The following is a 27,451-nucleotide window of genomic DNA, read 5'->3' as shown; positions in this document are numbered from 1 at the left end:
ATAGTGAATGGCCTTCGGGAGATATAAATGGAGCATCCCCTGGGGCTCCCGCAGAGTTCCTTCCAGGCTAAGGGTTGCCTTCAGGGTCCACTCTCCTTCTGAGCCAAAGACCCCCAGACATCTGGGCGGCAAGAACTGTGTAAGGCTTGGCACAACCAGAACTCTGGCTACCCACCCCTCCTGCCCCCCAGGGCTGCCCGCCATGGAGGTCCGCATCAACGTCTCGAGGCAGCAGGTGGAGAAGGTGTTTGGGCTGGAGGAGTACTGGTGCCAGTGTGTGGCATGGAGCTCCTCAGGCACCACCAAGAGTCAGAAGGCCTACATCCGCATTGCCTGTGAGTCCAGGGCCTGGCCCTTGGTCAGGGGTGGATGGAGGGTATCAACAAGGGTAAGGGTCTGTTCAGAAAACCTCAGGTCCTGCCTAGATGGCGGAGAAAGTGCCTCTGTCCACTCCCCAGCCACTCCCATATCACCCTAGTCACTTGGCACTTTCTCTAGCCATGCGCCACGGCCGCTGCGGGACCAGGGGACAGGGCCAGCAAGGCTGAACCAGCCTGAGACACTCGGGCTGGAGGACACTCTTGCTCTTCTCCCAGATTTGCGCAAGAACTTCGAGCAGGAGCCGCTGGCCAAGGAGGTATCCCTGGAGCAGGGCATCGTGCTGCCCTGCCGCCCACCCGAGGGCATCCCCCCGGCTGAGGTGAGAGGGGCTCTGGTGCCCGCTCCACAGGTGGGTAGGGCTCCCGGGTCTTGGGTCCTGCCTGCCCTGACGCCCCCAGGGGCTACTCTCGCTCCAGGTAGGGCCAGCATGGGCGGGCAGTGCAGTGGCATGGCTCCCTCCCCCAGGTGGAGTGGCTCCGGAACGAGGACCTGGTGGACCCGTCCCTGGACCCCAATGTGTACATCACAAGGGAGCACAGCCTGGTGGTGCGACAGGCCCGCCTGGCCGACACGGCCAACTACACCTGCGTGGCCAAGAACATCGTAGCGCGTCGCCGCAGCGCCTCAGCTGCTGTCATCGTCTACGGTGGGCCCCAGTGCTGGTGGGGCAGAGGGGCTCCCAGGCATAGGGAGATGGGCAACGATGTGTCAGTGGCTCCCTATGGAGCCAGGGCCCAGTGGACCAGGCTGTGGCCTCCCTGGGAAGGACAGGGAGAGGGCTTGCTGTGGTTATCCGGGAGCCAAGGGGCGTAACTGGGCTGAGGTGTGGGACAGGTTGGTGGTCCTCTGTGATGAGACCATCCCTTGGGTTACCTATGGGCCAGGGACATTGTGCAAGTGGAGATGAGGGCACAGGATGGGAGTCTAGGAAAAGTAACAGACCACAGCCCATGCTCCTGTGTCCCAGGTGTGGGAAGTTGAGTGTTCCAGGCACCCCAAGAGCAGGCCGAGGGGGCGGGTGCCGGAGTTGCCCTTGTGAAAGACTGGGGTCTGGGCCGGAGGAGCATGGGAGCTGCAGCTAGGCCTGGCTGCCCTGGGCGCTTGCAGAGCCTGCTGGGAGAAGGGGCTGTGGAGCCGGTACTGCCAGGCCCTGGGGGTTAGCGAGCACCAGCACGGGCTCCCCTCCAGGGCATCTCTACCAGCACAGCCACAGCCCACCCCTTTCCAGCTCACAGCCCCTCTGCCCTCCTGCCCTGGCCCCTGGGCCAGCGTGTCTGAGGAAGCCCCCGCTCCCTGACCCCAGTCCTTCTCTGTCCGGCCAGTGAACGGTGGGTGGTCGACGTGGACCGAGTGGTCCGTCTGCAGCGCCAGCTGTGGGCGCGGCTGGCAGAAACGGAGCCGGAGCTGCACCAACCCGGCGCCTCTCAACGGGGGTGCCTTCTGTGAGGGGCAGAATGTCCAGAAAACAGCCTGCGCCACCCTGTGCCCAGGTACCAGCGGCCGCTGCCTCCCGCATCGCTCCTCACCACGCCATCTCCGTGCCCTGGCTCCATTGTGCCCACCAGCCTGCCCCCCATGGCTCCATCCCACCCACGCACACGCAGGGCCAGGCTCAGTCCAAGGCTGGGATGGGGTTTAGTGTGGTTGGAAGCAGGGCTTGGTCTGTGTCCAGGCTAGGCCTTAGCAGAGGGGCTGAGTCACAGACTCTGCAGTATAGTCAGGACAGGTACAGTCAGTGTGGAACAGGCGCAGGGCACCACCTGAGTCTACAGAACCACCTATGCCTGGAATCACAGGGTCATCGTGGGACCAAGTGCCCTTGCTGCCCCAGGGCCAGGACGGCCCCATAGTGTGGATAGAGTAAAGCAGGCCCGGCATCATCGTGCCTCCCGTCATTAGCATGCGTCATTCAGGCCAGCCGGACACCAGAGGGTGTGCTCCTTACCACAGCATTGCACCTAGGTCTGGATGCCCAGCAGGGCCGCACTGGCAAACTGCCTGTGCTGCTGCCCAGGCTGACCACACCATCTCCTCTCTGTCCCTGTCTGTCTCTCCTCTAGTGGATGGCAGCTGGAGCCCATGGAGCAAGTGGTCAGCCTGTGGGCTCGACTGCACCCATTGGCGAAGTCGTGAGTGTTCTGACCCAGCACCCCGCAATGGAGGTGAGGAGTGCCGGGGTGCTGATCTGGATACCCGAAATTGTACCAGCGACCTCTGTGTGCACAGTGAGTCCACTCTGCCCCAGGAGTCCTCTTGATTTTGCCAGGATTGGCCCTGACCAGCCCCAGGGAGGTGACAGCTAAGGGAATCAGCCCCCCTTACACAAGGTGTGTGCCCTCTCCAAAGTTCAGGACCCTCGGGAACTCCCCATCCCTAACATACCCACACATGTGCCCGTGTATACCCCAGTACCTCCCCCACCTCTCCTGAAACATGCATACATGGGAACCTTTCCCCTGTCCCCCAGGCTTCTGGATCCCCCTCCTCTCCTACAGTTTCACCTCCACACGGTCCCCCAAGTGCACACACAAGTCCTGTGGGGACACCGGGCTTGTGAGGCCTGTTAATTACAAGGCCATAACTAACAATTAAAGATCTCTGTTGGATTTTTTTTTCTCTAGAACACACCCTCCCCCATTCTTTCAATTAAAAACCTAATTATCTGTGTCAATTCCTTTCTGATGGACATTTCTTCCATTATGCAAAGCCCTTCTAAAATCAATATAGCTTCCTCCAGGCAGTCAATCACCCCCACTCCAACCCTGCCTCAAGCCTGGGGAAGCAGACCAGGAGAAAAGCCCTGGCACCCCAGCTTCTGGCCCAGGGACATGGCTAGGAATTAGATTAGCAGACCCTCTCCTCCAGGAAGTAGAGCCCCTACTTTGGGGATCCCAGGAGCTTCCGCCAGCCCCAGCTGCCCTGGGCCCCAGAAGAGTAGGCTCAACCTGGCAGCCCACTAGGGCTGCCTGGGAAAGCGTCTCCTCCCCTCCTCCATCCTTCAGTAGCAGCAGCCTCAGACTGAATGAGCAGTGAGAGATCTGATTTGCCCAGAGTGACACAGCAAGGTGGTGGCAGATGCAGGGCTGAGATGCACACATGCTGACTCCATGCTCCCTGCCACCACATTTGCAGCCCCGCTAGTGCTGATGCCCAAGGAGTGAGCACCTCATCCTCCTGGGGCGTAGACCGCTGACCTCTCCTTCCCGGCCTCCTGCACCCTGCCCCTCCCAAGGCCGCGCTCTTTCCCGCAGCTGCTTCCGGGCCCGAGGACGTGGCCCTTTACGTGGGCCTCATTGCTGTGGCTGTATGCCTCCTCCTGCTGCTGCTCGTCCTCATCCTTGTTTATTGCCGCAAGAAGGAAGGGCTGGACTCAGACGTGGCTGACTCATCCATCCTCACCTCAGGCTTCCAGCCCGTCAGCATCAAGCCCAGCAAAGCAGGTGGGGTGCCCCCTCACTCCCAGCATTCCTGCCAGGCCCCCACACCAAGAACTGCCCAACAGGTCACCTCAGTGCCACCCCCTGAGTCTGTCTTTACCCTTGCAGACAATCCCCATCTTCTCACCATCCAGCCAGACCTCAGCACCACCACCACCACCTGCCAGGGAAGTCTGTGTCCCCGGCAGGACGGGCCAAGCCCCAAGTTCCAGCTCGCCAATGGGCACCTGCTCAGCCCGCTGGGTGGTGGGCGCCACACGCTGCACCACAGCTCGCCCACCTCTGAGGCCGAGGACTTCGTCTCCCGCCTCTCTACCCAGAACTACTTCCGCTCCTTGCCCCGTGGCACCAGCAACATGACTTATGGGACCTTCAACTTCCTCGGGGGCCGGCTGATGATCCCTAATACAGGTGAGAACGACTCCAGGGTGCCCCAGGGAGCTCTAAGAGGCAAAACTAGTCTTGTGTCCCTCCTAGAGGAGGATGGGACAGCTCTTGATGTTTTTCCTGGGCTGCTCACCCTCACCCTAAGTGCTAAGCCAGGCACCAAGGAGTGGGGAGAGTGTTTTGGAGAGAATCCAGTCATGGCTGGCCGTAGGGCCGGCACCGAGGCCATGGCCAGAGTGTCGCCCTTCTGTTACTTCAGGGCACAGGACTACTAACCATTCATTTGCACAGTCAGCCAGCCCATGTGCCAGACTCTGCATTGGCCCCTGGGCCCAGAGGTAGGACAGGTGCCGGCCCCAAGGAACTGTGGAAGTAATGGAGAGATGGCAGAGGACAAATGCCGGGACAGGGGGCTGCTCCGCCCACCACCTCACGGAAACCCTTCTGACAGGGTCCACGATAGGGACTCCACAGACCCTTTCCATAGTCCTCTTTTGAGGAAGCACAGCAGCCTCTGGTGTTCCCACCCTGAAAGTCTCTTCTCCCTCGGCTCAGATGACCCCACTTGCCCCTGATTTTCTTACCCCTCTCCAGCTGCTCCTGGTGCCTGTGCCCTAAATGTAGGTGTTCCTCAGAGCTCCCTCCTGGCACCCTGTCGCAGAGCAATCTCGCCTACTCCGTGGCTTTAATCGCCATGTCTGTGCAGATCACTCCCACTCCTCCATCCCCAGCCACATTTCTCCTGGGCGACAGAATCATACACCCAGCTGCCTCCTGGGCAGCTCCATCTGGATGTCTCACAGTACCTCAGATTCCTGGTGCCTAAAACAGCACTGTCTCCCACCCTCCCCCAGAACCTCCTGCTTTCTGGCTTTCCCCACCTCAGGGACAACAGAGTCAAGTTGCTCTAGCCAGAAACTGGAGGTCACCTTGACCTTCTACTCTTTTTCACTTGCCCCCCTCATCTCCACAACAGCTTTAGTCAGTCACACACCAGTCCCGTCATTCTTCCTCCTCAAATGCTCCTGGTTTGCCTCTTCCCCACTGCCTTTTCTGGCTCAGGCCGCCATACCTACCTCTTATCTAGTTCAAGACAACAAGCACTCACCAATGAAGCCAGATTTAATCATGTCCCTCCCCTTCTTGAGCCATTTTTGGGGCTCCCCAATGCCCCACACAACACAAAGCCCACATAACAAGGACACAGTGACCTCTCTGTCCCCTGCCAGCCAGATGGAGTGGCCTCTACCCTCCTATGCACTTTTTCGTGCACATGGCAGTCACAGTGGGCTCTCGGCACTCCAAGCACACCATTGCTGCCCTTTGCACACACGGTTCCTCTGCCCCCATCCACTAACTCATCTGCTAGCTCTCATTCAGGTGTTGGCCTGGCAGCTCTCCCTCTCTGTGCCTCATGTCCTCCTCACAGGGCTGCTAGGATGATGAGGTGAGATGGTCATGTCAAGCTCTTAGAAAGGGACAGGCACACAGTGACACTCAGCCTTTCTTGCCCCTGGGGCGGGGGGCTGGCCCCCCCTCCCCCAGCACCCTTTGCTCCACTTGTCCTTCTGCCCCACCCCCACCCCCCCGGGCTGAGTGCCTCAGGAGAGCAGGGCCCCTGGTTTTTCCTCACTGCCCTGAGTACTGGACGTGAGCATCTACTGAATGTATACGTCCGCCTCAGAGAGCAGTCACACATGGATCTCTGCGACTGTCACCAGCACTGGCAGCCAGTACCAGGAGGCAGCACAGAGTTGGTGAAGGGAGCAGTAGCTGTAAATAGGGCATCAGTGCCTTCCCTCTCCTGCGCTTCAGTTTCTGGGAAGTGGTGATACTCCAGCCAGCCCTCCTCAGACTTCACTCTGGAGCATAAATGCAAGCTTTGGACTTGGTGGGATAAAGTCATAGAATTCCTTCCTCTCCCCAGTCACGTGCCTCCGAGGTCCCTCCTGATGTAGGCGCCCCCATCCCAAAAGAGCAGGACAACTCCTTGCCATCCTCAGAAAGAGCAGGACAACTCCTTGCCATCCTCAGAGGAACTCTGCAGCCCCTGCCCTACTGGCTCTCCCCTGCAACCACTCCTCACTGAGCAGTCCCTTCTGGTGCTGCCGAGCAGGACACTGCACAGAGCTGAATCCACCAGACAAGAGGACATGAGTGCAGTGTCTCCCAAACCTGGGAGGGCTACCAAAGCCAGCAAGGCTGTTAAAGGCCTGCCCTACCTACAGGCGCTGCTAGAAAATGAGGAGCAAAGTCATGGTGGCTGAGAATGGCCATCCCCAAAGATGGCCAGGGCAGATAGGAGGAGGAAAGCTTGAGGAACAGGAGGACAGGGCACCCAGGCAGAGGTGTGCTCAAGAGAGGGGGGCTTCAGAATAGCCAAGAATACAGCACAGGCCGGGCTAAGGAAGCTGCTGGAAAGGTTGCCAGGGCCAGAGGTGAAGGGCTAGGCCAGGGAGCTGGACCTTGTGCTGGAGGCAGGGAAGGTTTTAAGCAGGAGTGCCCTGGTCCCACCCAGTGTCTTTTGGGTGATAGGTCAGGTAGGTACAAAACACCTAGCACCTTTTGTTCCAGAGCTTTCTGTGCTCAGACTAACTAGGCATGCTTTTTCCACCCGAGTTCCCTTAGCCTCTCTTGGGGTCACTAGGACTCCGTTTCATGCCTGTGTGGGTAGATGGACAGCCTGGCAGTCCCCTTGGCACTTCTGTCCCCTGGCAGTCCCTTTGGCACCTCTGTCCCCTAGTCCAGGCTGGCAGTGGTCAGTCCTCAAAGGGAGGTGCCTGTAGGGGCTGGGAGAGAGGGGTGTTTGATGTCTTTGCAGCCCTGGTAAACCCCAGGCCTCCTCCTACTTTGTCACAGGGATCAGCCTCCTCATTCCTCCAGATGCCATACCCCGGGGAAAGATCTACGAGATCTACCTCACACTGCACAAGCCAGAGGATGTGAGGTGTGGGCGCGGGCCCTGTTGCTAGGGCTGGGTGGGTCCTGCCCTCTGCCTTTAGTCACCATGATATCCCCTAGCCATCGTCTGTCAGACTTGGTCTAGCCTAGCCCTGGGGAGGGCAGGGAAGAACTGCCCATAAGCTCCACCCAGCCCTGGGGCCTCAACCCTGGGGTGCCAATTGCTCTGCCCCAGCCAACTCCCAGGACAGCCCACTGACACCTTTCCCTCTCCACCCATATTTTCCCACTTGAGGTTGCCCCTAGCTGGCTGTCAGACCCTGCTGAGTCCCATCGTTAGCTGTGGGCCCCCTGGAGTCCTGCTCACCCGGCCGGTCATCCTCGCCATGGACCACTGTGGGGAGCCCTGCCCAGAGAGCTGGAGCCTGCGCCTCAAAAAGCAGTCCTGTGAGGGCAGCTGGGAGGTGAGCAGGAATGGCCCTGAGCCCAACCACCTGAGCACTGAGGAGTTCAGAGTGGAGCCTGGGCTTCCCACCTGGCCCTTGAACCACCCTCTCCCCAGTCTGGCCACTCCTCACCGTTGGAGTTGGCCATGAGCTGACCCATCCGGCCCTTGCCCGCAGGATGTGCTGCATCTGGGAGAGGAGGCACCCTCCCACCTCTACTACTGCCAGCTGGAGGCCGGCGCCTGCTATGTCTTCACTGAGCAACTGGGCCGCTTTGCCCTGGTGGGAGAGGCCCTCAGTGTGGCTGCGACCAAGCGCCTCAAGCTGCTTCTGTTTGCCCCCGTGGCCTGCACCTCCCTCGAGTACAACATCAGAGTCTACTGCCTACATGACACCCACGACGCACTCAAGGTACCCCCCCGCCCCCACCCTGCCACAGGGAGGCCACACCACCACTGGCACGGAGGGCCTCTCCTCCCGGGAGGGGCAGCAGTGGGGAAGGTGCTCCAGGCCCCAGACTCAGCTGACCAGCTGGGGTGTGCTACAGGAGGTGGTACAGCTGGAGAAGCAGCTGGGGGGACAGCTGATTCAGGAGCCCCGAGTCCTGCACTTCAAGGACAGTTACCACAACCTGCGTTTGTCCATCCACGATGTGCCCAGCTCCCTGTGGAAGAGCAAGCTCCTCGTGAGCTACCAGGTAAGGCTGCTCAGGGTGCCTACAGTGGGCACAACCAAGGCTGGACACACCTGACTCAGCCTCTCTGCCCACCCCCTCAGGAGATCCCCTTTTATCATATCTGGAACGGCACCCAGCAGTACCTGCACTGCACCTTCACCTTGGAGCGCGTCAGCCCCAGCACCAGTGACCTGGCCTGCAAGGTGTGGGTGTGGCAGGTGGAAGGCGACGGGCAGAGCTTCAATATCAACTTCAACATCACCAAGGTGGGCAGAAGGGGGCATCAGCACTGCAGAAATGTGCCTCCCCCACCCAACACACACACAGACACACACACACACACACACACACACACACACACACACACACACACGGCCTGTCCTGCCACCAAGACCACCTCCTCCTAGAAACTGCTTAGCAGCTTCCCCCAAGTCTCCAGGGAGAGAGGTGCAGATGCAAACAGACAGATGCAGACAGATGCGATTGCTATCTGACTTGGGGGTGGAAATTGAAAAGGATGTGGGAGCCGCAGTAGGGAGAGACAGAGCCTGGGGGCCTTGGGGTTTCCAGGAGGAGGAACTTTGTACCATGCCTTGAAGGATGAATAAGAGACAGAGAGTGAGGGAAAGGGGGCTTCTGGCTGTGGGAACTGAGTGGGGAGGACAAAGATAGTGAGATGAGCACAGTGAGTTCTGAGTAATCAGTAGCGGTGACTTAGGGAGGGGTGATGGGGAGAGAGGAGGGGAATGAGGCTTGATAGCTCCTCTGCACTGGCTGTGAGACTTTGGGTAGGTCACCATAGCTCTGAACCTTGAGACCTTCTAAACTCTAGTGAGCAGAGCTCTGGCATACCAGGGGTGCCCAAGAAATAGTACCCATGCTACCCCCATGCTGTGGTGGTTTGGGTGCTCCCCCAGCAGGTGGTGGCAGTGGGCCTGGGCCATGAAATTTCTAACAGGCACCTCCACCCCTCCCCCACCTCCAGGACACAAGATTTGCTGAGCTGCTGGCTCTGGAGAGTGAAGGGGGGGTCCCAGCCCTAGTGGGCCCCAGTGCCTTCAAGATCCCCTTCCTCATTCGGCAGAAGATCATTACCAGCCTCGACCCGCCCTGTAGCCGGGGTGCTGACTGGCGGACTCTGGCCCAGAAACTCCACCTGGACAGGTGGGTGGGAGATGGGCAGGGAGGGGCTGCAAAGGCCCCCTGCAGTCCTTCCTGGTGGGAGAGGATGGGTGGGGTGGGTAAGAAGCTCAGTGGGGCGGGCTTGCACCCCGACCACAAGCAGCCAGGGTATCCAGTGCAATTTGGCCAAGGGGAGGTCCTGCCCTTGGGTGGGCTGAGAGGCAGAAGGGTACAGCCTGGGGTGAAGCAGGGCTGCTGACTGGCTCCTGTCCCCTCCCTTCCACAGCCATCTCAGCTTCTTTGCCTCCAAGCCCAGCCCCACAGCCATGATCCTCAACCTGTGGGAGGCGCGGCACTTCCCCAATGGCAACCTCAGCCAGCTGGCTGCAGCAGTAGCTGGACTGGGCCAGCCAGACGCTGGCCTCTTCACGGTGTCAGAGGCGGAGTGCTGAGGCCAGCCAGGCCTACAACGCCTATACTCTCACCAGCTTTGGCACCCACCAGGGACGGGCAGAAGCCAGATGGGGCCCTTTCCCCTCAGGGGGAGCTGTGTGGACAGGCCCCCTCCTGGCAGACACTGTCCCTTAACACTGGCCCTTCAGACCCTGCCCACACTTCCACCCGTCCAAGGCCTGCCTGGCCAGACTGGTACTGCCACCTCCTCTGACCCTGCCCCAGCCTCTGGGGCTCCGGGTGGACAGTGACTAGAGCCCAAGCCAGGCCCAGCCCATCTGTGTGTGTGTATGTGCGTGTGATGCTACCTCTCCTCCTAGCCCCTGGCCAGGAGGCCGCATACACACGGGCATACACGCACACGCTGGGCTCGGGACATGGCCCCCAGAGCTCCTGCCTGAGCTGGACCTTATGCAAACATTTCTGTGCCTGCCAGGTAGGGGCACATCTGAGGGGCCTGGCTCCAAGCCTATGAGACTAAGGGCCACAGCTGGACAAGGGGCGGCCCCTGGATTCAGGCGTACGACCACCACGCGGGCATGTGCCCATGCATGTCTCGTGTGCTCATCTCACAGACTCCCTGCCAACCCACCACACACACACACACACATCTCATGCTGTATACCCAGAGGCCACTCACGTCTCTCACACCCAGTGTCAGTCCACATCTGCCTCTCACATGCTGCCCTTCTCCCACCCACCCAGGGACACCCAATGGCTCCTCCCTGATCCTCCCCCGCCCCCAGCCTGGAGGAGCCCTGCCCAACAGGGCATGTGAATATGCAATGGGAGTCCCGGGCTGGACAATGGCAAGTGTGCGTGCCGTGGTGTGCCCGTTCCTGGGGCTGGCCGGTTCCCCCATGTGGGGCCTGTTGTGTGAAGCTCGTGCCCTGACTCTGTCTTAAGTGCTTTCATGCACTTACACTTGGCCTTATGTACACAGCCTTGCCCGGCCGCCGGGGCGCGTAGGGATTTTAGCGGACGTGAATGTAAATAAATTATATATATATATTGCTAACCCGAGTGCTACTTCTCTCTGGGAATGCCAGAGGTCAAGGCTAGTGGACACAGAAGGGCCACACTTGGGCTCTTTGGGAGTCCTGCATGACTGGAGACATGTGGGACCTGGGCCCTGGTCCAGTGAGGGTAGTTCCCAGATACTTCTTCAAACACAGGCCGTCTGGGCAAGGCGGCAGGCAACTGCAGTGACCAGGGCTGCACCTTTGCCGGACCCATCTTCCGACTGCAGGAAGGTGACCACACAGCGAGGGGCCAGCTTTCTCACTGTGGCTGCCACCAGGCTGGAAAAGCTGTGGGGAGGGGGACTGAGGTGAGCCCTGGCCAGCCAGATTCCCCCCAGGCCATTCCTCCCTGCCCATCCCAGCACCCAGACTCACTGAGGATGCAGCTTGTAGAGGGTCCCATCCACCCCTACGGTCACAGTCAGCTCTTCTAGGCCCCGGTTCTCACGGATCTTCTCCACTACAGCAGCCACACCCGCCCCACAGAGCTGAGCAGCCCGCTGGGACACAGCCTGGCACACCTCCAGGACCATCAGGGCATCATCTGAGGTCAAGGGCAGCCCCAGATCCTCCAGGATGGCTCGGACCTGCCTTAGAGCCAGGCTGTCACTGGAGGACAGGAAGGAATAGAACACAGAGAGCCAGGGTCCTACATTAGCTTTCCCACCTCATGAGTTCTCCGGAATGGACCTCCCACTAACCAGCATTTTACCCAAAGTGGGTAGATAGATTCTCTTGGGAGGTGGAAGGAGGCAATACAGGCCTTAGGCACCTTTCAATCTCGGAGAGAAACTTGGTCTTGAAGATGTCCCTGGTCTGAAGGCGCTGGGTCTGCTGGCCCCGGAAGAGAACTCCAAGGCTGGTCAAATGCAAGAGAATGTGGCGGACGATCTCCCCCAGGTACATGCCACTGATCATCTTCTCAAAGCTGCATGAAAGCACAAAGGTCAGGATACCCTACCTGCTTCCATAACCAGTGCCAGCCACCACCAGCTGCCCCTGCCCAACCCCACCCATACCTCTGCTTGCCAGGGTTGATGGATGCCTGGTCCACATTTGCATCAAAGCAGGTTCTAAGCAAGTCCAGAGAGCCATCATCCCCAAAGGCACCCCACTCCATATTGATGCACATATGGCCTGAGTCCCCAGCCACAGCTGCCACATTCTGAAGCTCCTCCATGTAGCAGGCATTGGTGCCAGTTCCTGCAGAGAGGCCAGACAGGGTGGAAGTCATTTACTGACAGATAAGACCCCTCCCTCTGTGCCCTTCCCAAACTGAGATGGCAAAATTTAGGCTCATTTCTGACCTCTCCATTTCCTCACACCAACAACTTGTCTTAATGTCCTGGTCTGCCTTCTTTCCCGACATTCCTTCTGCAGACCCTGGCAGCATCAACCCCTGTGGACCTCCTCTGCTTCCCCTATTAGCATCACCATCAGTGTATCTTCCGTGCTATGCCAGAGCACGCCTGGGAGATATGTGAGAGCTCCTCCACTATCAGCAGTTGAGAGGCCCAAGCTCCCTGGACTAGCTTTCCAGATCTTTAGTCAAACTAGCAGGTTCTGGGGACATAGACAGGAATCAGATATGAAGAGCCCCATGGTGGCCAGGGCATGGGCAATAAGCAGCTAACATGATATTGCCTGTATGTACCCAAATAGAAGTGCAAAGAAGAGCATGATGGGAGCCTTGAGCATAGCTGAGTCTTCCTGCCTAGAGGGTCAGAGAAAGCTACAGACAGGAAATGATGTTTGGATTTGACTGTGAAGCCAGGAACACAGGAAAGGAATTCTAGGTAGAAGGCACATTCTGGATTAAGATACACCCTTTCTCTCCCCAACACATAGTTAGCTCTACACAAGTGGTCTCCTTATCAGCCCCACCTGGATTTCCTCTGACTAGTTTATTCATAAAGCAATCTAGGCATACCTCTCCTGAGCATCTCCCCACTCGGCTCTATGTTCAAGAAGCTCCCAGTTTCAAAAGGAGTCTGCCGTAAACCTCCTGACCTAGGATTCTGATGCCTAAAGAGGTATGAGAGCCATCCTCCTGCATCTAGATAGACATTCTTTAAGTCCCACTCATGTTAAGACCACTTCCTTTCTGATCTTAACCTTGTCATCCCATTGTGCAGAGTCAGATTCAGCTCTGACTGCCACATGCTGTCCTGGGCTTGATCCCCACTAAATGGTGGGTTTTGAGAAGATAGGTATTACCCCCATTTTTATGTGTAGTCTTCCTGTCCCTTCATCTAGCCTCTATCTGGCCAGAGGAGGAATGTTTAATAAAGACTTAGGATCTTGGACTACCGGAAGAACAGCCTCACAGCTCACTCTCTGTCCTCCACCCCAGCCTCTACCAAGTTCCAAGCACTGAGCGTGTACCACGGGCCAGGAGCTGTGCCACACTTTGTTCCCTCTCCTCTCACTCTCATGATTCTTGAGATAGCCATTGCTATTATCTCTGTCTTAGAAGGAAATGGAGGCTTTGGTGATTTGCCCACGGTCACACAGAAGTGGCAGAGCTAGTATTTCCACCCAAATCTGTATGACTCCAAAGCTCATATTCATTTAACAGAAAGGCAAACGAGGCTCAGAAAGCTTAAATGACTATGAATAGTATAGCTAAGCTGAGCAAAGTTCAGACACAGCCCATATGAGTGTTGCTGGGCCCAGCTGAGTCAGGTGGAAATCACGCCCCATCCCCAAGGCCAGAGGAACATCCAACCTGAGGAATCAACAGAAGGCAATGAATTAACATCAGGCAGTAGGAGCACAAAAGAACAGGGCCCTCCTCACCAACGATGAGGCCGACCTCACAACGGGAGTCCTCATAGCCACAGGACATCATGGTCCCCACCGTGTCATTGACAATGGCAACCACATTCAGCTCCACTGCCTGCACACAAAAGGATGCTGCTAGTTGCTGGGCAACGTGGTTGTCCTGGCAACCAGCGCTGGACCCAGAGGTTTCTACTACAGAGAGCCACCCACTCCACCCCCCCAGGTCAGGAAGCAGGAGACCCTCTGCTCCCTTCAAGTCCTGCCACAGCCCCAAAGCACCCCTGGAGGCAGACTCCTCACCTGTCTTCTCCCGATGGCTTCCCGCAGCAGACACACAACGTCTTGGCCCTCACAGTCGGATGCATTGAAACCCTTTGTCCAGTTTAGGAGGATGCCCTGGGGTGGGACAAAGGTGGGGTCAGAAGGTGAAGGCCCCTTGGAATCTCTCTCTCCCTCCCCAAAGCCTGTACCTCATCAGAAGCATATGCTATCCCCTCTCACCAAGCAGGATTCCATGCCCACTCTGCCACATGGCTGAGGGCCTTACCCTCTGCCCCCTCCTAACTCCCCAGGAGCCTTCCAGTGTAAAGAAACCTATTAATAACCATCCGACCTGTGTCTTCTATTATTAGTGCCAGAATGCTCAGATGGTCTGAGAGTCTGGACGTTTTAAGACGGCTGCCCAGAAGGAATGGCCCTTCATAATTGGGTTAGGAATGAACAGAGCTGATAAAATGAGTGCTGTGTCCGGGAAGGGGGAGGACAGAGAAGGCTCAGAGGTCCAAATGACAGACTATTCTGCTCTTTTAGAAAGAACTAGCAAGAGTCATTTGAGAGGAAGGAAACTGAGGAATTAGGGACAGAGCCATGTCAAAAAGAAATTCACTTGTGTATTCCAGATATGAGTGAAGGACAAAAAGAAAAGCTAGAACCTAGAACACCCAGGCAGGATGGGAGGAGAGAAGACAGATAAGCCTTTATTGTGAGAAACTTGCCTTAAATTATGAACTTATTGATGGGCTTGACAATCTAGGACTATCCTTTTCTTTCTTTTTTTAAAAATATTTATTTATTTATTTGATAGACAGAGATCACAAGTAGGCAGAGAGGCAGGCAGAGAGAGAGGGGGAAGCAGGCTCCCCACTGAGCAGAGAGCCCGATGTGGGGCTCAATCCCAGGACCCTGAGATCATGACCTGAGCTGAAGGCAGAGGCTTAAACCACTGAGCCACCCAGGCGCCCCTAGGACTATCCTTTTCTAAGTGTGCTTTCTCAGAGAGCAGGCAGGGGGAGTTATTCTCCTGCTGTTAAAAAATGACAGCTCTGCCCAAAGTAAGAGCATGCAAAGCAGGTATGAAAATCTTTGGGGGGCACCTTGATGGCTCAGTCAGTCGAGTGTCCAACTCTTGATTTTGGCTCAGGTCATGATCTCAGGGTCCTGGGATAGAGCCTTGCATCTGGGCTCCATGTTCAGCACACCGTCTGCTTGAGATTCTTTCTTTCCCTGGCCCTCTGGCCCTCTGCCCTGCACTCTCTCTAAAATAAATCTTTAAAAAAAAAAAAAAAAAGAAAGGAAAATCTTTGGGGCAGAAGATTTTAGACATACGAACTGACTCTTCTTCCTCCAACAACATTTCCTTTTATCCCCTGCCCTATGCAACCACAGCCAGAGTGCAGAATGCTCGTGTGAAACACAATAACTACAAGCCAGAGAGTGAGACAGCAATTAAAAAGGAGGGCTACTGTGGGGGAACCCAGATCGTAAGTAGCGCCAATACTTTCCTGCTCTCAGATGACAGACAGACCCCAGTCTGGGGAAGGGGAGCTGAGGCAACCTCAGAGCCAGGTTTTGGAGTTTCCTGAGACAAGCATTCTATACCTCTACCTGGACCATACCCTTATGGGTAGGAAGGAGACAGAAGAGATCTGAGTGATCTGACAGCAGAGGAGGTCTCTGTCCTCCTTCCCCATGGAAGGGAAGGTGAGTTGTAAAGGGAGGTGTTAAGAATCAAGAGAGGAAGTGTCAAGAGTCCTCACAGCTGGGGCCTAGGCATTTCCCGACTTCCCTGAGTGTCTGCGCATACACAGCAAAGGGTACTGTGCAGCTGAAAGGGGCCCTTACCTGGGGAAAGAGGCCTCCAGATTGATTATTATTAAGCCATCCCCCCCAAAAGGATGTGGGCTTAACACAGAAATTAAGTTCAGTTCTAGATAATGAATAGGACCCTGTTTTCTTCTTGCGCACATGATTTTGCATACTGAGTCCCACCTGCTTCTCACATCTTACAAGGAATAATCAAATGGTGCCAGCATGCTTAGTCTAGAGTGGGGCAGACCAGCAGAGAGACACTGCTGAATGCTTGATTCCAAAGGGCCACTGTGTAAAAGAAAGCCAAGTGCAGAAGCTGTGTCTGAGAGAGGTCACACCTGGAACAGAGCCTAAAACTGCATAAAGTCTGGGTGGTGTAAAGAAGGCAGAGCTTTTCAGGAAGAACATAGTGGATGATTTTAGGGGCAGCAAGCTCCTCCTCACTGAAGGCAGCTTTTTGGCAGAAGTTAGGGGTGTTGAGGAGGAGACTCTTGGGAGCTTGGACCAAAGTACGGGAGGAGCTGTCTTCATGACAGCCCTCTGGTGTGTGCACTGAGAAGTCCAGCATTCTTCTTGAAGGACATGTAGAGGTGTATGCTCAGCTGGTGCTGTGTCTAGAAACCAGGCAGCCATAAGCCCTTTCACTAAACAGGAATTAATGCTGTTTCCTGCAGGTCTCCTAGATTGGTACACCAGGCCTGTGGAGTAGACAGTCAATGTGTTCCTTCATCAGCCCTGATCCGGGCCTACACTGCTCCCAAGTGCCCAGACCTAACCTGGCTCCATTTTCCTGCCCATTGGCAGCCCCCAGGCGTATCCATAATCTTTTCCATCCTGGGCCTCATTACAGTCCTGGATTCCAGGTGAATTTACCACACCCCCTTCACCTGCACACACCATGTCCAGTGAAACCGAGGCTAGGGGCTGGCTCAGGGGGGCAGTTCTTCTGCCCACCCCCACCCCCAGCCCAGGATACTTGAAGCCCTCTCCCCAGCCTCCTGCCCATTCCATGAAGGGTATGAGTGTGTAAAGCCCTTGGGGATAGTTTCTCCTGGCCCTTTGTCCCTCACCTGGTCGAGGCCAAGCTGCCTGCATGGGAAGGAGAAGGTGAAACCCAGAGGGAGGCTCTGCCCACTCAGGCCCTGCTTCTGCTGGAAGTCCACAATGCAGTCCACGATGTGGTCGAAGAGCTGAGGTGCAAGGCAAGTCAGGGTGTGGCCCAGCCTGGGTCCTTCCCCGACATTAGGTCCAAGCTCTGGGTACCTGCTGTCCAGAGCCCTGGGCCACATACTCCGGGATGGAGTAGACCTGGCTGGTGATCTTCACACCTCCTTCTGTCACACGCACCAAGAGGACCCGAAAGTTGGTGCCCCCCAGGTCCAGGGCCAGGAAATCCCCACGTTCTGTGGAACAGAGATCCCCAGAGTCAGGACAAAGCACGTTCTGTGACCTCCATGAACCCATACCCCAGCCCCACACTCATGCCAGATCCTCACCAGTGCCATCAGGTGTGGCCCGGACATAAGTGGGCAGCATGCGGAGGGATGAGGCCTCCCCTCGGAGTCCCTTGACCATGGCCTCCCGCATCTGTGCCTGCACCACTGCCAGCTGCTCATGGTTCAACCGGAAAGGTGCCAGGGTCTCTTCCAGCAGGTGCCGGTGAGCAGCGAGGCGGGCAGCCACAGCAGTCACCATTGCCACACCCCGGCCACCCCCATCCACAGAGGGAATGAAGGAGACATCACATTCCGGGGCCAGGAGCATCACAGTCTCCTGCAGGATGCTGAGGAAACTACACAGACACAAAGCAGGCATACCTGGCTTGACACCTGACCCTGAACTCCAGGACTTGCTGAAGCCCTGGGCCCCATCTCTTCAAATCCCTTCAGTTCTAAGTCCAACTGTACACCAACCTTATGCCCAGTATCTCCAGTGCTCCCAGTGTCCTCAGAGTCCCCCTCCCTTGCATACCCGAAGAGAAGCATCTTTCCTCTCTTCTGACTTCTTCTGGCGTCCCTTAGTCCCCATCTGACCTTACCCTGCCACTCATACCCACTGCCTTGCACACATGGAACTAGAGTGCCCTCTGGGTCTTAATGGAAAACACATTTTTGCTACCTGCTCACACAGGAAGTGTGTATTTCCAGTACCTGGGGTGTCGCTCAAACACTCGGCCTCCGGTAGCCACAGCAATCTGAAGCATCTGCAGCTCCCGGCTGTGCCGGAGGCGGGAGAGAACAGCAGCCAGGGCGGCGGCACAGAGCCGGGCAGCCCGAGTCAACACGGCTGCACACACGTACTGCACAAGCTTGGCGTCCGAGGCCCCCACACTCAGGCCCAAGTCCTGCAGGATGGCATGCACACGGGCTGCCCCAGCCAAGGGGCTGGAGGGACACAGGGTACTGCTTTGGGACTCAAGTAGCCCCAAAGCTCCCTGCCCTCCCTCAGCCCCATGGCTACCTGGGGGACAGAGCATCCTCCCCTCTCCCAAGCCAAGAAGCCCTTTGTTTAAGCCTACTGGCTTTTCTTACTTACTCCTCCATCTCAGCCACATGCTCCAGGAGGATGCTGCCTTGGGTCAGCAGGGCGGAGGAGGTGCAGCCATCAAAGAGGACCCCTTGTTGGGCCAAGTGAGCCAATACAAGCCTCACCAGCTCACCCAGGTACAAGCCCCCAATCATCTTCTCAAACCTACAGGTAGGAAGGGTGGCTGGACAGAGCTTTCCTTAAGCCCTTAGCCCACTTGGTCCCACCTCCAAGGGTCCCAAAAGAAGGATCATTTTCTTTGGGGTCCCCCAGACTGGAGGTTCCAGAAGCAATGGTTTCCCAGGAGATAGATGGGTGTTTATCCAGACCCGCTGCCCTCTCAGGCTTAGATTAGGTTCAGAGGGGCTTCTGGAGGACAGGGAACACTTTGCTACCCCCATCCCCAACACTGGTCAGGAATAAGGGAGGGCTATGGGTTGAAAATTCTGGGTTCTAGAATCTTGAGCCCTTCCTTCTTTGAGCATAGCCAGGGCCCCCTTAGATGCAACCTGGAAACCCTATGAGCAAGCAATAGGGAGGGGCCCAAGGGCCTGAGTTCAGGGACAGCAGCGAAGAAGGGAGCAGAAGAGTGATAGGCCCTAGAGCAGAAGGTCAGGCCACCTCTGGGCACCAGGATTCAGGGACTCTTGGTCCAAGGCATGGTCAAAGGTGGTCAGCACTGGTCCCAGGACCCCATCATCACTGAAGGAGCCCCACTCAACGCTGACGCAGACGCGGCCCCGGTCCTCATCCAGCACTGCCACATGCCTTGCCTCCTCCATGTAACATGCATTGGTGCCAGTGTCTGGCAGGGATGAATCCATCAGGACCTGCCCATCAGGTAGCGGTACCCCCGCACCCATCATCACAAACGGCCCATGGCTCACCTACAACAAGCCCGACCTCACAGGGCCCAAACCCTGGCTCGCAGCCCATCATGGTGCCCACTGTGTCATTCACCACGGCAACCACGTCGATGCTGTAGGCCTAGACAATGGAGAGGGCAGAGGTCATGGCTGACTTAAGTGGGTAATGCAGGGAACCTGCATGGCTTTGATGGAGGGGCCCTGGCCTTGATAGAGGTGCTCAGAGTCCATGAAACTCAATGTGTGTTCATGCCCACACATATACTCTCGGTCCTCCCACCCTACAGAGAATTTTCCTCCCATCCCACACTCCCCCTTGTCTCTTCCACCCTCTACTCAGGCCCTGGGGCTCTCAAAGGCTCCCGACCTCAGTCATCATCTCCAGAATACCAGTGCTCCCCACAGGACCAAGATGACTGTGAGCAAGCGCGGCACCTTGAAGACTGCACTGTAGGTACCTGACTCTCTAAGCCCCTCCTAGCCCTGAATTCCATCCACTAGCATCACAGTTAGTCCAGATGGATCCAGATCCACCTTTCTTTGGTATCCAAATGTTTGCACCTTTCTCTGAAAAACAGATCTTCCACCCCAACCCCAGCTTATGCATCTGGCAAACTCCTTAAAGCCCCTGCCTGAGTCCTAGTGTGCCCTTCCCATGCTACCAGAGTCACTGAACTACCTCCTTGACAGGGACAATCCTTTTTTGGAATGCTTTCCCTCTAGCCTGTGAGGTCCTTGAATACAGGATCAAGTCATTTCATCTATGTTTTGCCCCATGGTCCTGAAAATTTATTTGTCCTTTCTTAGCCTTTAGTCTCTTCACATATGAAGTGGGAATGGTAGCAAAAACTACCCTAGGTTAGACTGGATAAAGGATATAAATAGAAAAGGAAAGCAGGCCCTCCCAGAAGCACAGGCACAGTCTCTATGTGCTGCCTTCCCATTGCCCCTGCCCCACTCACCCCCTGCCTCTTGATGGCATCTCGCAGCAACTGGACCACATCATGACCTTCCACACCACTGCACCTAAAACCTTTGGTCCAGGAAATAAGGGTGCTCTGGGGGCAGAAAACTTGGATCAATCCTCCAATAGCTTTCATGGGGCTGCAAACCTTCCACCCACTGTCCCCATGCCCACTCTGCCTCACCCTGTCCAGGCCAGTCTGGTGACAAGGGAAGGAGAAGCTGAACCCAAGCTGCAGACCCTTTTTGTCCATGGGGATTGCATCCAGGAACTCAGACAGACAGTGGGCAGCAAAGTCAAAGAGCTATGGGACAAATTAAGGTCTCAGCTCTGCCCACCAGAGCCCTAGCCACCCAGCCAGTTCCCAGAGCCTAGGCAGTGGGCTCTTACCTGCTGACCAGGACCCAGCATCACCTCTGGAGGGATCACAAACTCCTGACTCCAGGGCTCCATCCTATGCCCCTCATTGCCCACCAGGGTCACCCACAGAACACGCAGTGAGGCCCCTGTGGCCCCCAGCTCCAGCACCACAAAATCTCCTTGTTCTGGGGCAAACAGGACACAGAAAGGCATGCAGCTGGCAAGCCTCCCAGAAACATCCCCAAGGACTGCAAAGTCTCATTAAGGGAGCTTAGAGTTGGGATTCTTAATGGGGAAAGGGATAAGGAACTCCGTCCCCAGATCAGAATTCTCTCCCTAGGCCTGGCCACCAATTTTGGTCTATGCCACCCACCAGTGCCATGTGGGGTGGACCCCACGTATGTGGGCAGCATCCGGACAGAAGAGGCAGGGCTGGCCTGCCCCCCCAGTGCGTGCTCCATAGAGCACAGGAGGCTGGCTTGGATCTGCCGTAGCTGTGTCTCCGTCACCTTGAATTGCTGTAGACACGCCAGCACCTGGGGAGAAACAGGCTAATATCTGGTCAGGAGCCCCATTGCCTAGCCAAGTTCTCTGAATTCAACCAGGACTGCCCCGCCAAGCTTGCTCCTCCCTTTACCAGTCCAGACCAGCACCTCCCTTAGCTTTCCCAGGAGCTGACTTGAGCCCTGCCTAAGCCCTGAGCCTTGCTGGTCTCCCCAACATGTGCCCAACCCCACTTCTCACTTCTTCATGCACCTAGGTTCTTTTGCTGCCTACACCTCATACTCAGTTCCTACATTCTCAGAAGGCTCCTTCCTGGAAGGGAGACCCACCTACCTTTTCCTTCTCCATTCTCTGGTGATTCCTTCTCAACATAGGGATGTTCCCTAGCCCTCCCATTTCTTAGACTTCAGGGTTTAGTGAGGCCATTCCTGTCATACCATTAATTCACTCTGGCTCCCCAGTACCCAGAGTTAAGCTGCTCAGTGAGTTGTCGTTCACCAAATGAGCAAAGAAACGAACAAATGTGGTATGAATTTCAAGTACATGTGCTTCGCTCTCTCAATCCACTTGAATCTGGAGCCTAAGTAAGCTCAGCTTGGGAGAACCCACATTCTGGAAGACAGTCCTCCTATCCGTCAGCCATCCTTCCCACAGGTATTGATTGAGTACCTATTAGGGGCCCAACACTATTCTAAGCACTACAAGTTGCATAACCCAGTGAGTTCTGTTCTTATCAAGCTCAGATTCCAGCATAGAGGCAGAAAATGAGGAAATAAACATGAAATATGATTCTGGTAATAACAGTCACGCCTTTTTTTTTTTTTTTTTTTTTTTTTTTTAAGGCAGGAACAGAAGTTTGAGAGTGACCAGGGGAGAAAAAGGTGTTTTTGGATATTTGATAATAAGTTCTCTCTGAGGAAGTGAACTAAACGAAGGAAGGGGACAAGCCATTTGAAGATCTGGGGTGGAGGATAAAGGGATTTTCTTCGGTGTGAGGGGATGGATTTGGGGGAAGGTTGGGCCAGGGGTGAATCTGAGTGATGGGAGGGGGTAGATAGGCAGAAAGCAGAAGATGGGATACCCAAGGGTCCTTTCCACCAGTAACTTACTGTGGGGGAGCTAAGAGGAGCCCCAGTACTCTACCTCTATGTGAAAGCTCCCCTAGATGACCTCCTGGCCAGTCCTTCAAAGAGATGCTAGCAGCCTCCCTGGGTTCCCTGGAGTCCCGAACTGAAGCTCTATTTCCTGGGCTTAGTTTTTCCCAGGTCCTCACTCCCTGTCCCACAGAAATTCCATTCCTATGACTCACTGTCCCACACTGGACCTGTCTGTAAAGTAACCACACAGGCATCTGAATAAGGAGGCAGAGGAGCCAGGGAGGAGAGGCTGTTCAGTGAGGGAGATGGGGGTGACTCAGCTCCACCTCTGCTTTAGAAAGAGAATGGAAAACAGATTCCTAAGGAGGCAAATGTTCCTAACTGGAGTGCCAGATGTTCAGTTCGATTTTTACATTATAGGAGATGCTTCTAGCAGCCATGCACACTAGGAAGGGTTATTCCTATGTTGTTACAAATGAGAAAACTGAGGCTTAGAGAGGAACAGTCATCTGTATAATCCAAGCAGCTATTAAGGGACAGAGTGAGATTTGAACCCAGATCTGACTGAAGTGTTTCCACACAAATGTGAAGCCTTATAAAAACTAGCAATTTCAGGGATGCCTGGATGGTTCAGTCGGTTAAGCATCTGCCTTCAGCTCAGGTCATGATCCCAGGGTCCTGGGATCAAGTCCTGTGTTGGGCTCCTTACTCAGCAAGGAGCCTGCTTCCCCCTCTGCCTGCTGTTCCCCCAGCTTGTGTGCTCGCTTTCTCTCTCAAATAAATAAATACATACATACAATCTTTAAATTAAAAACAAAAACAAAACTAGCAATTTCACCTGAAAAGAACCCAAAGCTGATGAAGATTGCAGCGAAGAAACCCCATGGAATGAGAAAATTACATCTGAGTCTTCGCCCTGCCACTTTCCTGGCTGTGTGGCCCTGGAATAAGGCTGAGAAAATAATAATACTCAGAAGGCCCCTGTGTTCGCAATGCCAGGGACCATGTCATTTCTCACTTCTGTGGCCCAGCCATGAGTTGAATACAAAGGAAATGTTTACAGCAGGGTCTGGGGCAGAGACCAGACAAAGGTGAAGTGGGAGCATGAAATGCAGTGAGGAGTGATGCCCCCCAGTTTGGGCAATAAGCCAAGTCCAGCAGATGTCAGAACAAGCTGGAAAACTAAAGAAACTGCAGGGAATAATTCAAGAATCCTTTCATGGCTGCCTCCTCTATACAGGTCCTTTATCTCCCATTAGTTCACTTAATCCTCCAGGGGGTGGAAGGATTAGACTTTATTTTCTTCCATTTTACTGATGAGGAAACAGACTAGGAGATATGAAATGACTTACACAAGTGTTTCCTGTTTGATGGTGTGACATGCAAGGGTTTCTAAATCTTGGTCAAGATGACAGAAAAGAGAAACTCATTCTGAACTAACCCAAGGCACAGGGACTATGCTGAAGAATAACCTCCAAGTTGAGTTCAGCTCTGAAATCATCTGTGTGCCTGATTGCAGTGGCTATGTTGAAGGGAGGGAGATATGCAGGAGACTAGAGAAATAGGGGAAGGAAGTATCTTAAGAATATAGTCTTCTACCAGAAAACCCCAAAAGGGTCCTTGCTAGACTATGTGAACCCATTCAGGGTAGGGGCAGCATCCGTGCAACAAAGTGGCAAAAAGTAATACCTTTGCAACTGAAATACCTCAGCTCAAGCTCCTGTCATGAGTTAAAACTCATCAGTTCACCTCTCTAAGCCCCCTCTTTCTCAGCTGTAAAATGAGAAGATAATCCCCACCTTGCTGTTTGTTGTGTGAAGTCACAAAGGAAACAGCTACTAGATCAGATCTGAAAGGTTTGATAAACTAAAAGGGGCTGCATGGCTGTGAACTCAGGGCCCCATGGGCTGATCCTGCTCTTTGATAGCCTTAAATAGGCATGAATCAGAACCCCAGTGCTGAACTTACCAGCTCAGAGCTGTCTGAGGGGCAGGGCAAGCCCTCCTGGGAGCAACCAGGAGCTCCTTCCCTTTGCCGCAACCCTACTGGCCCAATGGAGTCCATGTGGTTCCACAATGGAGGGTGGCCACCTATAGGAGGAAAGGGACAGCCCAGGTGAACCACATAGTCTACAGGCCCTCAGAGGCTGTGGCCCTTAACTTTTGTCCTTGAGAAGAGGACGAGGAAGAAAGCTGTAGGCAGAGTTCAGAACCTCTGACCATCAATGATCCTTTAGTAATCAACCAGAAGGCCCCCATTTTCCATAAGCACATTTATTAACAGAGCACTGGGAAGGCTGGTTCCTAATCCCAATGCTATTTATTCATTCTGTCATTCATTTACATTTACCAGTTCCTGATGACTACTGTCCCAGATGCTGGAGTATAAAGCAGATGTAGGCTGGTCCTGAGGAATCTTACAGCCTTACCAACAATCACAGAACCCTTGACATAGTCAGTAACAGAGATGGACCTGCTACCGTGCTTGGGAGTTCAGGATGTTCTAGAGGTTTGGAACAAAGAGTGTGAGGTAACAAGGAGCCAAAGACTTGCTGGAGAAGCAGGTAGGCTGGACTATGGATGGCCTTTATGCCAAGCTATGTTGTACAAATTTCATTCTGAAGGGAGAAGTGGACAGGGATGGATCTGTACTTCAGAAAGGGGTTCCACTAGTGGTATAACTTTTATGACTTCTTTGAATTTTAGTTTTTTCATCTGGGAGGAAATAACTGCTTTTACAAGGTTGTTATAATAATTAAATAAGACTTGAAAAATGCTTTGGGAAATTTAATGTGCAACACAAGCATCAGCTCATGGGTGGGTTTTGGAAGGTACAGTGATGTAGAATGGAAAGAGCCGTATGCTCAGAGTTAAGGACCCAACTCTCCACAGAAGACCTAGCACCAGGTCTCCAAATGGGAGGCCCAATTTTCTTAATCTGCCAAATGGGGATCAATATATGTCAAAGAGCTTTGTGGGGCAAATGAAATAATGAATGCAAAAGGACCTTGTGCAGAATGTACCTTCAGATTTATTTACTTGAATCTGAATTGAGCCTCAATTTCCTCCTCTATAACAGAACAAAAATTCAGTTCTTGTGAGGATTAAAGGAGTTAATGGTTTGCATACTGTAAAGAACTGTAGAAATGTTGTATTTTGCTAATTCAAGCTAGAGGTGGTACTGCTATTCCAAGAAATTCCCAAGGGAGCCTTCAGTGATTTAGGTGTCTTTCAGGAGTAAAGGAAAAGGGAAATGCAGTGAAGGCCCCAAGATGGGGAGAAGGGATTTGTCCACTGAATCAGTCTACCTCTCTTCCTGTAGCACAAGACTCCAGGGAAGAATACCTTCCCATCCCTGCAACCCTTGCCCATCCTCCATTCCCAACATGCCCATGAATTTGCCCTCCTCATGGTCAAATTGAGCTGCTGATTGTCCCATCCCAGTCTTTTCCTCAGTCCCTATCCCCTACTGTCCTCTGTCAGGCATGCAAAGCCATGAGCAATCTCTTCACTGCAAAATTCTTGTCTCTTGGCTTTCAACAACTAGTCTTTCCTGGGCCTCCTTCCCTCATAATCTTCATTACTTTTTCTCTCCACTCCCCTTTAGCAATGCCCCACCCCACCCCTGTTTCTGGTCATAGCCCTCTTCTCCACAGCCCTTTGTATCACCTTCAGGTTTTGATTAAAACCTCTGTTTCAGGTCTCCCAAATCCCTGTCCTGAGCCAAATCCCAAATTCTGATGGTCTGTTAGACATCCCTCTCCAGATGCTGGAGAAGCTTCTCAAACTCCATAGTCAAAGACACATTCATTTTCTCCTTCACTTTTTCCCCATGATACTCTTCCTGTCCTCCGTCTTAGCTGGAGGCATCAAGGTTGCTCACTCACACAGCTATTTGGGTGCCTGTCTACAACCCTGACTCTCACCTCTCCTCTATGCAATCAGGTCTGAGGCTGAAAGAGCTAAGAACAGAAAGTGCTCTCCCACATATCCCCTCTTCCCACTGCCACCGCCCTAGACCTTCTTCCCATCTGATTATTCCAACAACCTCCTAACTGATACTGTCCATCTCCCTGCCCCACCAACTCCCAACACATCACCAGAATAACTGCACAAAAATAGATATTTCTATTTTCCCCAGCTCTATCTCCCCTAAGATAGGAGGTAAACCTTCACATTGTGGTATTTCCCTTTGCAGGGGGGGGGGGGTCTGAAACTCTTTAGCATAGCTTTGCAGGCCCCAAGTTTCCTCTCTAGCTACTCTCCCTCACACTCCAACCACACTGACTACAAGTTCGCCCTGTCTCTTGCTATCCAGCCTTCATTCACGGTTTTCCTCGAGTCTGGAACCACTGGTCTGAGTCACCTGCATCTTCATCCCAGCACAGGGTTTGACATAGTGTGCTAATACAGCTTTGAAAAATTTGGGGGTGGGGGGTGTGGGAGTGGGGCTCTTATTCAGAGAACTAAGAAATCAGTTTCCAGCAAATGTCTTCAAAATCCTATATATCTCATTTCCAAATCTGTCAAGTAGGAATGTTAACTTCCTGAATGTTACAGGTTTGTTTCAAGGATAAAACAGGGTAACCAAGACAATTATAATCTTAGGAAAGGGCTAGCCACTACACACCGAGTACGCTTTCACTCTCCTTTTGAGGCCCAGCTCACTCAATCATTCTTTCATTCATTTACTCTTATTCATTCACTCTTCTATTGGACATTTATCTGGCATTTCTACATGCCAGAGACTGTGAAGCTTCCTCCAAGAAACCTCAGTATTTACAACTCCCAGTAAATGTACTCATATCTACCTCTTCCAGCTGAGCCCAGTGGGGAGGGACAGGTCTCCCACATCACTAGATTCTCAGAACTCAGCTGGGGTCTGCACATGTTTAAGTTGGCCTCTTAGCTTAACTCAGCTGAATCAGATACATGAGGTGAGTCTTCCTTCTGAGAAGGATCCCAGGGACTCCTGCCAAGGATGAGAGCTATCACTGAGGAACAGCTGGCTTAGTCGTTCCAGGCTCTACTCTGCTAGCTTGGGCCAAGCTGGAGAGATGGTGAGGGGATGGACCTGTAGTAAGTAGAAGAGGGTCTTACCCGGGAGAAGCAGCAGTTGTTCACTTTCTTCAGGCTTGAGCTCTTCTCTCGCAATGTTAGGCATCCCACTGACCTGGTTTGCACCCAAAAATGAAACTCACAGGTCACCTGAGTTATAATGTCCCACACTCTTTCTTGGCCACCACTATCTAGACATCAGTTAATTCAGGAAGATGCACTTCCTTCTGAGTCTGCCCTAAGAGAAGTCCAGGGCAGGCAGGGCTATGGTGCAAACTTAAGCAAGATAACTGTACGAAGCTGGAGCCCTGAACTAGGTCAAGGACCCTGGGACATCCCCTCTCTAATACTGGGAGCCCCACCCACTTTACAAACAGTAA

At 54.2% G+C, this 27,451-nt stretch overlaps 2 protein-coding genes and 1 long non-coding RNA gene across 8 annotated transcripts in view; 2 read left to right on the top strand and 1 right to left on the bottom strand.

The window, feature by feature from the left end:
• The window catches only part of UNC5A (unc-5 netrin receptor A), a 60,967-nt gene extending 50,146 nt beyond the window's left edge, over positions 1 to 10,821 (top strand). The window contains exons 3-16 of one of the 2 annotated variants that reach the window (XM_004737514.3): positions 192 to 335; positions 597 to 700; positions 847 to 1,027; positions 1,704 to 1,871; positions 2,442 to 2,606; positions 3,633 to 3,821; positions 3,927 to 4,229; positions 7,065 to 7,152; positions 7,402 to 7,570; positions 7,730 to 7,963; positions 8,100 to 8,249; positions 8,330 to 8,494; positions 9,214 to 9,392; positions 9,637 to 10,821. In XM_004737514.3, coding sequence (XP_004737571.2) covers positions 192 to 335; positions 597 to 700; positions 847 to 1,027; positions 1,704 to 1,871; positions 2,442 to 2,606; positions 3,633 to 3,821; positions 3,927 to 4,229; positions 7,065 to 7,152; positions 7,402 to 7,570; positions 7,730 to 7,963; positions 8,100 to 8,249; positions 8,330 to 8,494; positions 9,214 to 9,392; positions 9,637 to 9,802 — 2,405 coding nt within the window. In that variant the 3' untranslated portion in view covers positions 9,803 to 10,821. The remainder of the gene's footprint in view (positions 1 to 191; positions 336 to 596; positions 701 to 846; positions 1,028 to 1,703; positions 1,872 to 2,441; positions 2,607 to 3,632; positions 3,822 to 3,926; positions 4,230 to 7,064; positions 7,153 to 7,401; positions 7,571 to 7,729; positions 7,964 to 8,099; positions 8,250 to 8,329; positions 8,495 to 9,213; positions 9,393 to 9,636) is intronic. The other variant, XM_004737515.3, reaches the window with a different exon arrangement.
• Positions 10,792 to 27,449, bottom strand: HK3 (hexokinase 3). Of its 5 annotated transcripts, none has more exons than XM_004737517.3 (19): positions 27,114 to 27,429; positions 23,983 to 24,104; positions 20,787 to 20,964; positions 20,444 to 20,598; positions 20,238 to 20,357; positions 20,052 to 20,147; positions 19,111 to 19,210; positions 18,845 to 19,028; positions 18,233 to 18,388; positions 17,848 to 18,081; positions 17,194 to 17,489; positions 16,961 to 17,100; positions 16,768 to 16,887; positions 13,910 to 14,005; positions 13,625 to 13,724; positions 11,845 to 12,028; positions 11,598 to 11,753; positions 11,201 to 11,434; positions 10,792 to 11,113 (listed from the first exon to the last, which is right to left on the bottom strand). In XM_004737517.3, the coding sequence occupies exons 1-19, from the start codon at positions 27,175 to 27,177 to the stop codon at positions 10,969 to 10,971; spliced, it is 2,880 nt and encodes a 959-aa protein (XP_004737574.1). In that variant the 5' UTR covers positions 27,178 to 27,429; the 3' UTR covers positions 10,792 to 10,968. The 5 variants fall into 5 exon arrangements, with proteins under 5 accessions (XP_004737574.1, XP_004737575.1, XP_044931510.1 ...); XM_004737518.3 differs by having other exon boundaries at positions 20,787 to 20,949; positions 27,114 to 27,428; XM_045075575.1 differs by having other exon boundaries at positions 17,848 to 18,099; positions 20,052 to 20,357; positions 27,114 to 27,435.
• LOC123390795 lies at positions 18,988 to 25,633 on the top strand. Its single transcript, XR_006605387.1, has 3 exons — positions 18,988 to 19,064; positions 19,430 to 19,539; positions 24,367 to 25,633. It is a non-coding gene; the product is annotated as an uncharacterized LOC123390795 (long non-coding RNA).
• Positions 27,450 to 27,451: the final 2 nt, after the last annotated feature.

Source organism: Mustela putorius, unplaced genomic scaffold (assembly GCF_011764305.1).
Source record: "Mustela putorius furo isolate JIRA1106 unplaced genomic scaffold, ASM1176430v1.1 tig00000145_pilon_pilon_pilon, whole genome shotgun sequence".
In the NCBI taxonomy this organism is placed as follows: domain Eukaryota; kingdom Metazoa; phylum Chordata; class Mammalia; order Carnivora; family Mustelidae; genus Mustela; species Mustela putorius.
The sequence above is the reverse complement of the archived record's forward strand: the minus strand, read 5'-3'. Positions and strand labels throughout refer to the sequence as shown.